We start from the raw sequence: 15,587 nt of genomic DNA on the forward strand, positions 1-15,587 counted from the left end.
GGAATTACAGGAAAAGAAGCACCCTGAGTCTTCGCTGTGAAGGGAGGCTCTAGTGTGGGCACCCAGAGTTTGAGAAAGAAGAAAGGGCAAAAGATTAAGAATTGGTGAGTAACGACCCTGCACTGAGAACTGTAAAAAGCTGTCTGACCTACTGCAAAAGCATGCATCTTCCTTCTAACTTTAAGGTGTGAAATTTGTATGTGAGAACTGTAACGAGGAGTGTTAATATCACTTAAGGAAATGGGAGAAGCAGACAGCAGTTAAATGAGCTTATCACAAATAAACAAGCTAGGATAATGATGGAAGAAAGTCTACAAAGACATTTTTGTTTTGCACTTAGCACTAAATGGCATTAATAATCTCCGAAGATGAATTAACATATTTTTAAATGCTTCTAGTTATATTCGCTATTCTTTCCCACAACTACATTACTCAGCGTGAACTCCATTTTATCCCTTTTATCCCTTTTTGCCTCTAGTCTTGCTTATGAAGTTAAACAAAATATAACAGTCAGAAAGAGCAGCCCATCAGACTACAGAGTAAGAAATAATTCGAAAGGAAGATCACAGAGACCAAAGTTTAGATAACATCAGTGCCAACATCAATCTTCTTTCATGACCTTACAAGATCCCTTGTATGCTCAGACCCAAGGTCTCATCTCCTAAAGAGCGTTATAAAAGATTTCCAAGAACTCAACCCAGCGATGCATTTCCTTGAAACTCTGGACATTGAATTTTTTTTCCCCCCACTGGAATTTAAATGTTTGCTGCCTTTTAAGAAACAAACGCTGTACAATACTGTATTACCTTTCGGTTTAGCTAAACTGCCTTCCTATAATCCCTTAGCACAGAGACAGACTGAGAGGAAAAGATAGGAAGTTTCAGAATCGGTTCCCCTTCTGCCTTACTACCCTGCACATCAACCTCACTCTACAGTTTGGGGCATGAAGCTCAGCTCAGATGGCAGTCAGTTGTACACACACGCAGAAAAAGTAGAGAGAGTGGAGAAAAGTTTAGAGGAACATAACCAGAAAAAATCAAAGGTGGCTTTAACTGCTACCCAGTGTGAGGGTGGGGGCTGAGCTTTTTCTTCACATTTTAATTAGGAATAGGTTAGGTGGTCAATTTGTGCCTGCAGCATTCGGTAGGGTTAACGTATTGTCATCAGTCACACCTCTGAGAATACACTGAACTAAACGGACAGTGCTTTTTAATGGCTCTCCGTGCTTCACTTAGAGACGAGGTGGCAGAAAGGTAGACAGCTTGCTTTGTCAGAGGCCCTCCTGGCTCTGACAAGATGAAGAAGGCATCAACCCACAGCCCCTTCAGGATACCACAACTCCTCTTCCTGATTGATATTCAGCAAAGGTGCTGCTTGCTTAATAGAAATTTCTCAAAGGAGGGCTGTAGTTTCAGAGGTTTGTACCTTCTTATTGGGAGCGGGATTTCGTCTCTTTTTGTTTTGCTTTGCTTTTAGGAAGGCTTTTGCAAGGATTTGAGGACAGGAAAGGAAATGGAAATAAAATCAAATAAATTACATGCATTACAGAACCAAAAAATAAGCTGGTAAAGTGCTCTCCAATCCATGGCCTTTTTCCTAGCTTAAAAAAAAAAAAAAAAAAAAAAAAAAGCTTTGTTTTTTTTTAAACACTACATAGTAACAAAAGTTTAATAAAACCTGTAGGTATAGTACCAAATATTTTTAAATTAATTAATTAATTCTTATATTAAGTAGAAAATCTTTTAACTCACATTGTAGAAGTCTTTCATTTCTTTTTTCATTTTAGGGACATCAAGCAGTAAAGACCAAACTTGCCCTCTGAACTGCAATGGGATTCCTTTATAAATTCTCCTGTGGAACTGTAAAAAGAAAAAGAAAACATAAATGCAGCACAATCTACAAAGTTCTGAACAAAAGGAACAGTGCCACACAACATGCTAGAGAGAAAAAAGCCGATTATGTCGGTTCTCCTGGCAAAGGGACAACCTGCTGAGGATGAGACTGGAACAATTTTTTTTTAGAGGCTGGAAGTGTGTAGTGACACCATCTGGGACCTCTGTTGATGGCATCAGCAGAGGAACAGGGAACAAAATGGATGCCAAAGCATCATCCACATAGGTGATGCTTGCAAGTCAGGACAGCACATAGGCAGGTCTACCAAAACTGTATCACCTCTTCTATGCTGAGCTTATTCTAAAAATATTGGAAAGACAAGGGCAAATTTGGTAATTTACACTTTTCTGTCTTTTTTTTTTCAACACAAGGGTTTCAGGACAAGCCACAGATAACTCACTGTAATTATCATCTATAAATGGGAACGGTGAAAGGCAATCAGCAGGATCACAAAGCTTCAGAAATTAACAGTAAAAAAAAAACACATTACTGATTTTCAAATTCTTGTAAAACTGCAACAGCGTGCTGAAAGGCATGCATGCATGCCACAAGCATGAGGTTGCTGGAAATATGGGAAGTGCAAGCCAAAGAGTTCAGACCATATTTCTAAGCCAAAAAGTTTTTTTCTGAATGCATATTAAAACATGTGCACCAAAAAGAAAAAAGATATACCAGCTATAGTTTCTAAGACTACAGAAAAGACTACAGAATGACCTAACATCACCACAAAGAACAGAACTCGTGGCTGTGAAATATAAAATTAAAATTTCCCCATCCTGAGGGTCAGAAGGGGATGACTCAGTACCTGCACAAAGCGGAGTAGTTGTATAAGCTACCTATCTCGTGTCAGTCTTGCCTCTGACATGTCACTGCTCCTCTACTCTGATTCAGTGGCTTGGTTCTCACTGGGCTTGTTTGAAAAATCAGCAGCCCTGACAACTCTCTTCCCTGCTTCTCTTCCAATTACAGTTCTTTTGGCTGCAGCATTTAGGAGCATGAAGATCCTCTGAACAGAGAAAGACAGGCTAGCTCTCTTAAGTCTTGGCTTTGTGCAGCCAGGAGAGACTCGAGGCAAGCAAAGCCTCGGACCAACCGAGCATTAGGAACTCAAACAAAAAAAAAAGAAAAAGTTAGCATCTTTATCAAAACGTGGCTGAGAAAAGGAAAACCAGACAACTCTTGCAAAAGAAAAGAGCCTTTCTGAAGCTCTGCTCTCTGCTTTTGCCATTATTTTTGTAACAGCACAGTGACAGCCAGATTCTTTAAAAGGACAAAATACACACAACCCCTCCCCAAATTAGCTATTCTTTCATTTAACCTCCAAGTCAGAACTTAAATTTCAAATGACAAAGCTATCATGTCCTTGAAACAGTTATAAGAGTTACATTTGTAGCCTAAGAAATACTTTAAAAGACCCAGGTCTTTTAAAGAACAGGTCTTTTTTTTCTCTCTCATATTTCACATCTCCAGTTTGGGAAGATTAATGGCCCACCCATTGCAGTATGTGTATAACCCTCACGTCGTTTGAGATGTGTCAGATCTTTGAAGGTGCCTTTAAGGCCAAAAAGGATCTGTGTCTGGATTTTAGAATGCCTCCCTCTTACACAAGTCTTTTGATGGCTCTCTAAGGGGAACAACCTAGAAGGGTTATGACTTGTTTTCTCCGTCCGTTTTTTATTGCAAAAGATGCTACAGCACTCCTGGAGGCCATCCACACAGAGAATGTTGTGAGGTATGAGCTTTTTGAGGAAGCTTTGATGCTTTATTGCTATTAAAATCGTTTAAGTAGCAGTTTCCTGCAAGGAAAAAGACAAAAAGCGCGACAAAGCATGCTTCTAGAGATGTATATCCAGACCTCATTGGGAATTTCAGCGTTTGTCAACCCAGACACAAGGATAACTGCCTGTGAGAGGATAATTCAGTCCTTTGAAAGCTCAGCAACACCAATTGCAGTGGTGTCATTCTGCAAAGAGATTAGCCTGTCTGTTGGAAACAGGAACGAGCCAAATTTGCCAACCTTATCTGCTAACTGGAAAGGAAACAGCAGCGTTACAAGTCCCCAGCGCCATCCAGCTGTGTTCCTCAGACCCACAGTACAACAGTGTATCTTGATAACAAGCATTTCCCCAGCCCATTATCATTGTGTAACTCGTTACCAAATGTCTGCAACAACTGAGAGGTTGCTGGTGAACAGAATAGGCTGAAAAGAAGAAATTCTCCAGATGACTCTTGTTCTAAATGAATATTTTTGGAGAAGGCTAGGGGGACATTAGAGGTCAGAAATAAGCCTTGGTGATACTAGTTTCTTACTGAAATAGAGTTAAAACAAATTCAAAGCACCCAAACTGTGGATTTCTTTTTAGGAGACAAAGCTGAAGGAGAACAGTCAGTTTTTCACATGACTTTTTGGTTTTCCCATCTTCTAGATTTCTCAGGCTGGAACGACCAACCACTCGAAGAGTTCTAGAAGCAGTGAGTAAAAACTGAGATAGAGAACTGTGGAAGTGGTTTTAAAAGAAAAGTTTGAAAAATTAGTTAGAAAAAGTAACTTTAAAAGGAGTGGAAAGCACACCAGGATGTTCAACATCCCAGTACAGTTCTGCGAATAATCAGAAAGAGAAGAAGGATTTGCAGTTGCTGGGATCAGAATTAGTGCCCTACCTGGCAGGATACACCTAAATAACCCTCAGTGCTTTTTACAAACCATTTCATATCTGTATCCAGTCGACTCTGCTGTTCAACCTGATCGTTTATTTAGGCAAAGCAGCAAGCTCTCAGTCAGCCCAAGACGTTACAAGATCCTGGCTGTAGGCTCAACAGAACGTCAGTTCAAAAACTTTTGCCAGATGGACCGGAGAAATTTAACTCAGGAAGAGGCTCTTTCATGGCATAGGCTCCATTACACAAACAATAACGCAGAAAATTGTTAATGCTTGGTTCCATGGAATGGCAAACGACCATGCGCTGCATCTCAGGCCTGGGGGGGAGCACATGCTACAGAGCAAAATTCATTTCTGATAACCATTCGGTCACCAAGCAGTTAAAGAGTATATAAATGAGCAGCCTGATTATTAGCCAGTTGAACTTCTTTACCATAAGTACCATACTGCTGCCCTCTGCTGTCTCCTATTTCCACGTGTAATTTTAACTTATGTTGAAAACCACTGGGTTGGATTTGTATTCTTGCAGACCCCTAATCAATTCTGCTCTCCCTAAAGTAACCATTAAAATAAGTAGAAAATTCAGCAAGTTACTTTCCTTTATCTCCACAGAGGCAGAAGAAAAAGTAATCAGTCAATCTTCAACGAATTCATTAAAATTAAGGCTTTCTTAAGATAGTAGCTCAAAGGAAAATTCAAACATATGAGCTTATAGTTCAGATAACTGTGGTATGAAAATGGGTGTCATCCACAAAGCGGTGTTATGGCATCTGGGATGCTTCCCCCAGCATGGGACCTTACGAGGAAAAAAAGACATCTTCAGGAGATATAATTATATAAACACAGCTTAAAAATATAGGTTCAAATTCTGTGCCACGTTCAGCAAAAGAGTTGTTATAAACTCTTGCAGTTATTACTAATGGTGTTGATTTTGTCAGGGACAGGACACACACACATGGAGGGAACCTATCACCTGCGAATTCAAAAGGAGATTCTCATGGCAAAAGAAATTGGACAGTGAAATAAGCCTACACAGAATGAATTTTGAAAAGCTTACAAAGGAGACAAAAAGTCTATTAGATGTGGAATATCCCAAATAAGTCTCAGCCATCTTCTCAAATAATGAAAACACCCAACATTCAAAGTGACCTCTATGAAAAACATTTTTTTTTAAAAAAAGGGAAACTTACAACCTGCCCTTTCTTCCCCTACCCCAATCTTCCAAGTTCATCCATCCACCTGTTTCCTGGCCAAGAAACGAGGCCTCTATCACACAGCACAGGTCTAAGAGCAGAAACTGGCACTCTAGCTGCTGCCAGATACAACGCCAGCTTTCAAAAAGCAAGCTCTCAGTTATGTCAGGAGGAGCTGCACGTGACGCAGAGGGACTCTGCCACCTCAAAGAGAATCAGCGATGAGAAGCACGAGAATTAAAATCTGAAAAATTAAAGTCCCACAAGAAAGTATATTTATAATGAAAAGAAAGTGTATTTATAAAGGCTGCTGCCTTTAGAGGTTCTTCAGCTTCTGTGGATTGCATAAAAGGAAGAAGTGCAAAGATAAGATTTGCTAAATCTTATTCAAAAAAAAAAAAAAATCTGAGGAGTGCGAAGAGGGTTCTTCATTACGGCTCGGTGTTCAAACTCCAAACTAAGTGGAGACTTGATTATTATATTCTGTGTGAATGCCAGAACAGCTGGAAATTGCCAGCTACCCTGATTGTTTCTCTTTTTCATTTCCCTCTCAATTTAGGCAACTTCAGTCACAGCCAGATGAAGGTAGACAGTGAAAGACAGAAATACTTTGGTGGCAATACTCAGATGGGAATATAACGGTTTTATTTAATCTTTCCTGAAAGTTATGATCATACTAAGACAGGAAAGATTCAATATCTGAGGTAGCTGATCGTGCCCTGGACTATTAAGCAGTAGAATACAAATAGGAAATAAAAGCATAAGCTACAGAAACACGACTCTGGGACACAAACTTTGCTGCTCTGTGACACTTCGTGCATAAGAAGTGACTGTCGGGGAGCAGCAAGCTGTGTGTGATTGGTATTTGTCAGAACAAAGACATGGGGACAGTGCCACCTTTCAGAGACTGGTGTCAGTAAGAATCAAGATGACTGCACTGAAAAGATGCCTAAATAATCATGCAGGAATCAAGGAGCCTACATGGAGTTGTACTCGGGTTCATTTCCATTATGTTGGCTTTCATTACCTGTAAATCATTATTGAAATAGGGGAGAGACCGGCATTTTCCTTGTTCAGCCTTCTCCAGTTGCTCGTGGTCACACGTTGCTGCCCTCCCCCTAAGCACAGAAGTCCAAATGGGAAAGCAGGATGAAGTCCCCAGAGCCCTCACCTCTGCTTATTTAATATTCTTCTGCAATAAAGATTAGGGGAAGATGTAAACAGAAGCATCTCTTGCACACACACATCAGTGTGTGGACGTTTTCTCATAATTCTCCTCGCAAAGTTATGAAGGGAAAAATTAAGGAAGCAGCCCCGAGGCATCTCTACAAAAGAGAACTAAAAGAAAACTGCATTTTGCAATTAGGAGTATGACAGTTTGGGATACTGCAATCAAATATACAGATTCATTTATGGTATATGTACTGTACAAACGGATTTCCACAAGCCAAAGCTATTTTAGCTGTATGTTGTGAAGGGTTTACAACAGGGCTCTCTGAAGTCCCATACTTTGTAACACCTTCTCCACCCCTGACACCATTACTTTCTCTCCTTCTCCCTCTCTCAAGTATGCCATTTTCCAAAATGAAGCCAGCACTACAGTTATAATCTCTAACCCTACAACATTATTACTGTTGATTTTGTTGTTGCAGCAATGCTCCCTTCAGTGCTGTTTCAAAACAACGTTGATTTCAGGAGCAGGCTGACTGCACAGAGACCACCGGAGCAAAAAGTGAAATGAATCCTTTAAGACACAGACTGTTCATTTTTTTCAGTAACTTGTTCCTCTAGTGTTAACCACCTTATCCTTCAAGTGAAGGCAGAAAACAAGCGGCAGGAATTGTTCTTGCAACCTGTTTCCACTCTTCAAAATCTGGGGTTGGGAAGATGGTGCTTTCTTCCTGTCCATTTTCAGATGAAAACTGTCTTGAGTTGCTAATTTTGTACAATCCTCAGAACATCACCTGGCTTTCCATAAAGAGCAGCAACAAATAATGTCCCATTTTCCACTGCATACTGAGGAAGAGGAGGGAAATGATTCTTTATTTTCTATATACTGGTTCACTTACCACATAAGATTCAAGAACGAATAACAAAAACATCCTTGTTTTTGAAGTCTCGCATGCTCCATCAGAACTCAGCAATCACTGACATATTTTTCCTAGCCTCCAGCAAAGTTCATCCCCTTTAGGAACATACCGAATTATTCCTGCCACTATTTATAGTTCAGTCTATAATTTGTTCCACGAACTGAAGCCTCTTCTGCTCGGCTGACCTGCCATACCTTCCACGTGCTTGGTGAATGGAGGATTATTCCGTTAAACCGCCGTACAATGGACGGACGTCACGGGCAGCTGAAAACGAAGGCTGCGGCTGCTTAGACAATGCACAGCTATTGTGTTACCTGAAAGGTCATATCTGACACACTCTCTGCAAACTAAGTAGCTGTTATACAGGGGTTTTTGACCATCCCTTTGATTTGTGAACATCAGTGATCTTCAGATCAGCCAATCACCCCAATAAAGAAACAAAGCCAGGAGTGTTAGGACCTCCAGCTTTTTCTTCCAGGAATAGGAAGCAGCATTATAAGAAAAACTTGGGGAAAAAGTGTTACTTTTTCATGCATTTGTTTCATAATTAAAAACAACAATAATAATAATAATAAATAATAATAATAAAAGATGACTCCTCTAGCTTTTTAGTAATATCCTGAAAAACATCAGTAACTGCTTTTGGTATTTTTAAGAAAAGCAGCGTACAAGACATAGCTTCTAGTCTCAGAAACAAAGGCAGCATGCATACATCATTGGTGGGGAACATCAAGATGAAAGTTCTTCCTCTGATTCACTTGGAGTATCTAATTTCTCTACTTAGCAAGCCAACAAGTATTCTTGTCTCAATATCTCCCTCCAAAGCTCTTCCACGTTGCACAGAACTGTTTACTACCCTTCTCTTTCACTAAGGGAGCAAGGTAAGTCTGCAGGCCACTCACTCATCCAGGCAGTGGCTGGGATGTGCCACAGCTGTCAGCAAAAGAGCAGCAAGTCCTCTGCAAGCCACAGCATCACCAGAAGTGTCAGAGTTCCAGCAGAAAATGCAAGTTTTGAGCCCTATTGAGGAGAAGAATGAACTTGATTCTGGGAACCTCGCATCCCGTGCGTTAACCACCACACAGCCAGAGCAGGATTTGTTCTGAAAACCTCCTCAGAGCACAGTGCTGGGAACACAGCCTCTCCAGGAAGATCTTCCCCAACCCAAATTCTTCCGTGCTTTCACTATTGAGCAGATTTAAGATAACCTAGAGTACATTTATAGCAAATAAACTATTCACATGATAACCTCTGCTTACTTTTCAAAGTGACTGAAAGCACTTGGCGCTTAATGGCATACCCAACATAACCCAGCTTCTGCTTTTACTCCCTGACCATTATTTGTAATCCAGTAGGTTAAAAGTAATTCTGGAACTAAAAACCCCCAAAGAACATGATCGGGCAATTCATTTACTTAAAAATTCACCCATAACTTCACATGGAAAGTCCTTTCACTCCTTTCATGTTCTGTTGTTGTTATTGTTGTTGTTTTTTGATTGAGAAATGCTGTAGCATGGCTGGGTATAGGTGAGGAGCTGCCAGCACGTTCAAGGATTTATCCCTGAACAGATCTTCCACACTGATCTCAAAATAAAAGCCCATCAGGATAAAAGTATTCTATTGAAAAGCAGATCCCATTCATGCCGTAAAAAAAAAAAAAGAAAAAAAAAACGAAAAAAAAATCACTTCTCTTAAATGTTATGAATGCTGTGTTACATACGATTTACAGAAAAACAGACTTTTTCCTCCTGTAAAGGATGATGAGGCACAGAATGCCTTCCTATACTTCTTACTTTAAAACTTACTCAATGAAACTCTCCTTTTAGCAAAGGATAGCTTGGGATATCCTAAGATATCTCTGCTGGCAAGCACGAAAATGTAAACATCAAATGCCCCACAAAATGCCCCACATTATGACTAATCAGTTTCCTTGGAGAGTTACTCAAGGCAGTTTTCACTGAACATAAGCCTTCCGAGGCTGTTCAGTAAACCTAGGCTGCAAAAAATAAATAAATAAAAAGGAAACCATAGAAGAAAATAAGATTAATAATAAAAAATCTCTCAGATCTTAGTAAGAGTCTTTTGAGGTGCTGGTGGCATAACTTTAAATATTAATTACTACCATAGCCAGCATACAGAATTAATTTAAAAAACACCCCCACGTTAAAATTCATAACCACTGAAAGGGGGTTTATGCTTCCTGCAGAATTCAGCTATTCCCATTTAGATGTATTCCCTCTTTTCAAGCTTACACAGAATTTCTTTTTTTTTCTCCTTCTTCCCATTCTCAGAATGGAATCAAATACAACTTCTGATACACACCAACTATCTGCAAGACAAGGCAATGCTTCATCTGCTCCACAAACTATTCTGCAGTCCTGTGAACGCAGTAGACTGTACAGTCCTAGTTTCAAACCCATAGCACAAGCACAATGCAGTGCAGCACTATTACTGAGAAAAATGAGCAGGCACAATATCGTCCTTCAAAATTCCTTGCATTTGGCCACCGGGCTTTTTAGTTTGTTTTAATGTATGAATGCATTTTGGAAGGAAAAAATACTTTTTCTTTTCCATGTGTATTTTTCTAATCAGAAAATAAGACATCCTAATTTAAGGTTACATATTCATTTGGAAGCGATAACTAAAGAAAAAGGAGGCATAACTTTACCTTTTCACTATTCTTGTATTTCTCCCAGCTTTTCAGCATCTTAAGCCATTTTGTCGTTCTTTCAATTTCAAGGTGCTTTTGCTGAAATGAAATTAGCAAAAAAAAAAAAATAATCAGATGAACACATTTTAAATTATTTATTTAATGTATTTCTAACAATATCGAGGAAAAAAAAAAGTAGTTTCATCAACTTCTGGTCTACTCACACCTAAGAACAGCAACAAGGAGTTAACTGATGTTACTTAAACTCCTCTTACAAAATACTATTTTTTACATAGTGCTGACAACAAAGGTTTCTACTGGTCTTTGGCTGGCTGTTTTTTGGGATGTTTTAAGTTCAAGATTTATAGAAGTTTCTTCTCTGCAAAAAAAACTTGCTTTTATATTCAGTAATGGTTCAGGCTGCAATTTCTGCTGCAAGAATTTTAAGTTTTTAAGCTTCCTGGCACTTTGACTTTTCACAGTGAATAATCCGTACTTCGTTGGCCTGGATAAGAAGAGGTGGTATTTTTACAGCATGGTTTTACACGCTGTAAAGAAGGCTACATCTCCCTAATTGCAATAGAAAGCTAACTATTAACTCTGATGTCTGTGGGGGAAGTGAGGTTGTCTTTTATGAAACTATTTCAACTGCTACATAATGCTTTGGAGCTGAGGATTTTCCAGGGACACTGAAAAAGCTGAAGCAGAAAACTCATCTGTGGTCGATGCTTTCTCATCAACTATGAATATTCAGGGGTTTGGTAAAGGACAGCTCCTCTACTTCCAACTTCAAGTCTTGATAAGACAGGACAGATGTTGTAATTCATATGGTTAGTGATGAATCGATGTAAGAATATTCAGGGTAATTTCTGCAGGACACTGGAGAAATACTTTATATCTGAACTGTTGGGGCATAATATAAATGAAAATTATTACTTATTGTCTCAACTGAATTCTAAATGCACTTCTAGTGTTTACTCCTCATCAGATTTTATGTATTCTTTCTTGTCTATCAACACAGTAAGATGGGAAAAGGAATGTTTAATCCAGGAGCACAAAGCCTTCAACTAACAGAACTGCAACTCGGTGACTGCTTAGATCCATCCCAGCCATGATTCAGTCCATAGAACAATCTTGGAAATAAAGGGGTTTTGGTTTTGGGTTTTGTTGTTGTCATTTGGAAAGGTTATTTTTATTTCCACCCATCCGACAGAAGTGTAAATTATATGGAAATAATTGCTTCTACTATCTCAACCTCACTTATCTAACTCTTCATGTTGCAATCAACTGCTCACATTCTTGTTCAAACTCCATGCTGTATTTAGTAATGTTTCAAACACTTTTTATTCTTTTAAATAGCATTTAAAGCCCTTTCTGAAGAGTTAGGTTAGAAGAAAACTGTACAAAAACTACTGCCTCCCAAATTTGATAGGTTTCACGTTGTTGCTTCTGATTCTCTTCCACACTCAGAACCTCTGTAAGAAATCAGCATTTTTAGCATATCAGAAGTAGATGGTCTCTAGACGTAGTTTATACTGCTCGAATAACACTGCTGTCAAGTCAGAAAAGGTCTCTGCCCTCAACAGGTTGTTTAGATAATTGGAAAGAAAAATAAAAATCTACCTGCTCCTACAGTCTTTTTGTTTGCATGTTTGATCTACTTTCAAGATTTTCGGTCTTCTGAGCCAGAAGCTCACTTCAATTGTATGTTTGTTCAAGCTTTTATGTCTTCTGTGTCAATTTATCCCAGTTCTCAAGTGATGCTGCCGTACTCAAAATAGCAATTATTTTTTCTGTGTTCGGTTGTTGAGAACTTTTAGCTATTTTTTTTTTAAGCCTGAATTATGTTCACTTTCATGTCTAGCAGGTGCAACACCAAAAACACGGATAGATCTGAAGCAGCTCATTGCAGAATAGAGGACTGCTGCTGCTGCTCTTTTAGGCAAGTTCCATGTAGTTGTCACCACAAATAAAACCCATTTATCTGTCTTCTGAGTACGTTATCCACTTTGAAGCATTCTTGCCATAGGGAATAACACAATCCCTAACTGAAAAAAAAAGGTTTCTCACTATCGTGTCAGTAAATAATACACTAATGAGAACAGGAAGCGTGAAGTTCTGCTGGCAAGCATCCATCTTTTGTGCAGCGCTCTTCCTTCTTCGATAGCAAGCGTGCTAGAGCTGAGCCTCATAGCAAGGCTGTAGCAGGAGCCTCAGACAAAACCAAAACTCACTGAACCTGCTCTCTGATTTATAATCAAGTAAATCAAAGACAAAAAAAAAAAAAAAAAAAAAAAAAAAACACTGAAAAAACCTTACAAAGCATTTCATAACACTTCATAAACAGTCTGACACAGATTTCCTGAGGTCAGTTCCCTGTCCACTTTTCTCTTCTGGTTCATCTTTCCTCCCCTAGCTTTAGCTCAGATGTGCTGTGTGATTCACAGAAAGATTAGTTCATAAGGCAGGACAATGGCTTGACACGTTTAAGTCATCAAATGCCCAGCGAGGTAAACAAAGCATCAAAGGTACTCTGCATTCACAGCAATAATGCCTATTCTAGAAGTATTAAAGGCAAAAACATGAGCACAAACATGTGCACAACCCCAGATTCAGCTTGACATTAGGATGTATATGAAGAATGGAGATTTAGAAGTCACAAGGATATGCACAACCCCTTAGCTAAGCTGCAAGTTAAATCAAAGCATGAGTTAGGAACTCGTGGTTTTTGGTTTTTTAATACAGAGTTAAAGCAAAAGAAAGCATAAATATTTCTAACTTTAACAGATATTGCACAGTGTTAGCCTCTTTTAACATGAAACATTCATTGTCCTGTGAATGGTATTTGAAAATAGCAAAGCCTCAACCACCACTGATAGAAGACAGATAAGCCTCAAACCAGCAGAGGTCAGGATATCATCAGGAGTACAACCAGGAGTCTAACACAGGAGCATTACTGCACGATTACAAAAAGAAACTAGGTTTGCAGTTTAACATAGATTCAATAAATACAGTTTCTATGCTGACATTTTGTCTGAGACAGCATGAATAAAATACAGGACAAAGAACTGAGACACTGTTTTCACCCAATAATTTAAGGCTAACTAGTCACAGCGAAACAGAGCTTCAGAACACATGCACCACAATAATTGCAAGCTGTCTAATGTTTATGCTCATAGGCTCACCACCCTGCTGTGTCCTGATGGAAATGAAATTATATATAGTCTTACTGTGTTATTAAATGTAATGGAACATGGCAGGAAAATGCAACGATTTCAGGCTGCGCATGCAGAAATACACTTGAACTGATGCAAAACAAAAGGGACTCAGAAGTTCACTTCTGAGAAACGCTTCTTGCTAGCCCTGTACTGATCCTTTATTGGCTTCTCCACAGAAGCTCGAAGTAACTCACATATGGAAATGTTGCTCCAAGTCCTCAGAGCTGAGCTTCCTTCAGACAAGTCACTCCACCCCTCTTCCATACACTCTAATGATTTGTGCAGCCAAGAGAGAGAACTAAACTTACAGCTTTCAGTGTTTCACAAGGAGTTTTTTGATGATATAGATCAGTACAGATCTGATCAAGTCCTAGAGATGAGGGGACTGACAGAAATGCCCACAGTACTGAAAGGAACACATCTAGGCCCAGACAAGCAGATTCTCAATTCCCAGTGATTTTAATAGAAGCTCAATAAAATCAAAAGGTCAGCTCCCAGACTTGTCCTCCAGCATCCTCCCACACGAGAAGCCTTTTTGGACTGGGGCCTGCACTGGCTGTTGACAGGTCCTACACATCTACAACACACCTGGCTTGTCAACCCAGCATTACAAGGCAGTAATCACACTGCAGTGAGTGACATCCAGGTCACCTGTCACCGTTTCCATACTAAAAAAGCACACTGGACATGCCAGGGGAAAGCAGCAGATGCCTCAGCACCGGAGGTGCCACCTCACTTGGCCAAACCACCCGGCCAGTGCAGCTGACGACAGCTCATGGCACCGCCATGACGCTTCTCACCCTGGTCAAGTGCCTGCCAGCTGGGTCCCCGTCAGGGCCGGGCCGGGTGTGATTTGTTAAATAGCTCTGTTTACATAAACAAATAACATAGATAGCTCAATCACATGATGGGTGAGGAAAACCTACGTCTCGCTGCAACTAGTAATGACATTATTCTGTGGGCCCCCAAGGGATCTGGAGGCTAGTTAACATGGCCTCAAGGGACACAAGTCCTTCTGGGACTTCCAACCTGTTTCTCTGGGAATGTAAATCACTAAAATGTTTCATCTCCTAATTTCACAACAATTTATATTTTTAAAAAATCGTGAATCTGTAAGAGTTCACTTCCTAGTTAAAAAACTGGAAGATGCTGAACTTACCTTCTCTATTGCTGCATCGTGGACAGGAAGCTCTTCTGGACTGAAAACAAAGACAAAATCCACATTAATCTACAAAAAAAAAATCATTTTGTCTAGGTCATTACAAGTAATCTATAGTAGCAATACGTAGTAACAAACGAGTAACCAAGAAGTCTCAACTTCAGACAGGTATGACATGGTATGCAGGAACCCTTGGAATTTAGTTTTTACACAGTAAGACTCGTTTTAATAAAATAAAATTAATATTGAAACTTCTAAATCAGAACAGACTGCAAGGCTTCAAGAGACAATGACTTTACCAAACAATAAAAATATTTTTTCTGTTAAAGCACCCTGGGCCATACCATTCACCTCAAACCAGATTTTCTTTAAACATACACGGCAATTTTAAATTAAAAGTTGTTTTGATGAAAATTTTTCACACCATTGCATATTTTGAGTACAGTTTTATTTTTTCAAAAGTCAACTATTTCCAAATGTGAGAATCCATACATTTTTAACCTAAACAGCTTCATATAAGTAAAATAATTAAAATACCCCTAAAAAAGGTTTTCCTTCTTTTCTATTGCACCCTGTGAAAGGCACAGAGACTTTGCTTGACTTAGGAGAGTTAACTTTTTTTTATATTTTTTTTAAGTTTTTAAATTTCACTCTGATGAACAGGGAGAAGGTGACAGAAAAGTTTTATTAGTAGGTATCTAATTAATATTTTAAAATGCATTTC

At 39.2% G+C, this 15,587-nt stretch overlaps 1 protein-coding gene across 5 annotated transcripts in view; it reads right to left on the reverse strand.

The window, feature by feature from the left end:
- The window catches only part of USP6NL (USP6 N-terminal like), a 115,928-nt gene that overhangs the window by 27,314 nt on the left and 73,027 nt on the right, over positions 1 to 15,587 (reverse strand). For all 5 annotated transcript variants that reach the window (XM_035332364.1, XM_035332356.1, XM_035332360.1 and 2 more), the window contains 3 exons: positions 14,864 to 14,903; positions 10,505 to 10,585; positions 1,752 to 1,859 (listed from right to left, as the gene is read on the reverse strand). In XM_035332364.1, coding sequence (XP_035188255.1) covers positions 1,752 to 1,859; positions 10,505 to 10,543 — 147 coding nt within the window. In that variant the 5' untranslated portion in view covers positions 10,544 to 10,585; positions 14,864 to 14,903. The remainder of the gene's footprint in view (positions 1 to 1,751; positions 1,860 to 10,504; positions 10,586 to 14,863; positions 14,904 to 15,587) is intronic.

The sequence above is a fragment of the Oxyura jamaicensis genome, chromosome 1 (assembly GCF_011077185.1).
Source record: "Oxyura jamaicensis isolate SHBP4307 breed ruddy duck chromosome 1, BPBGC_Ojam_1.0, whole genome shotgun sequence".
In the NCBI taxonomy this organism is placed as follows: domain Eukaryota; kingdom Metazoa; phylum Chordata; class Aves; order Anseriformes; family Anatidae; genus Oxyura; species Oxyura jamaicensis.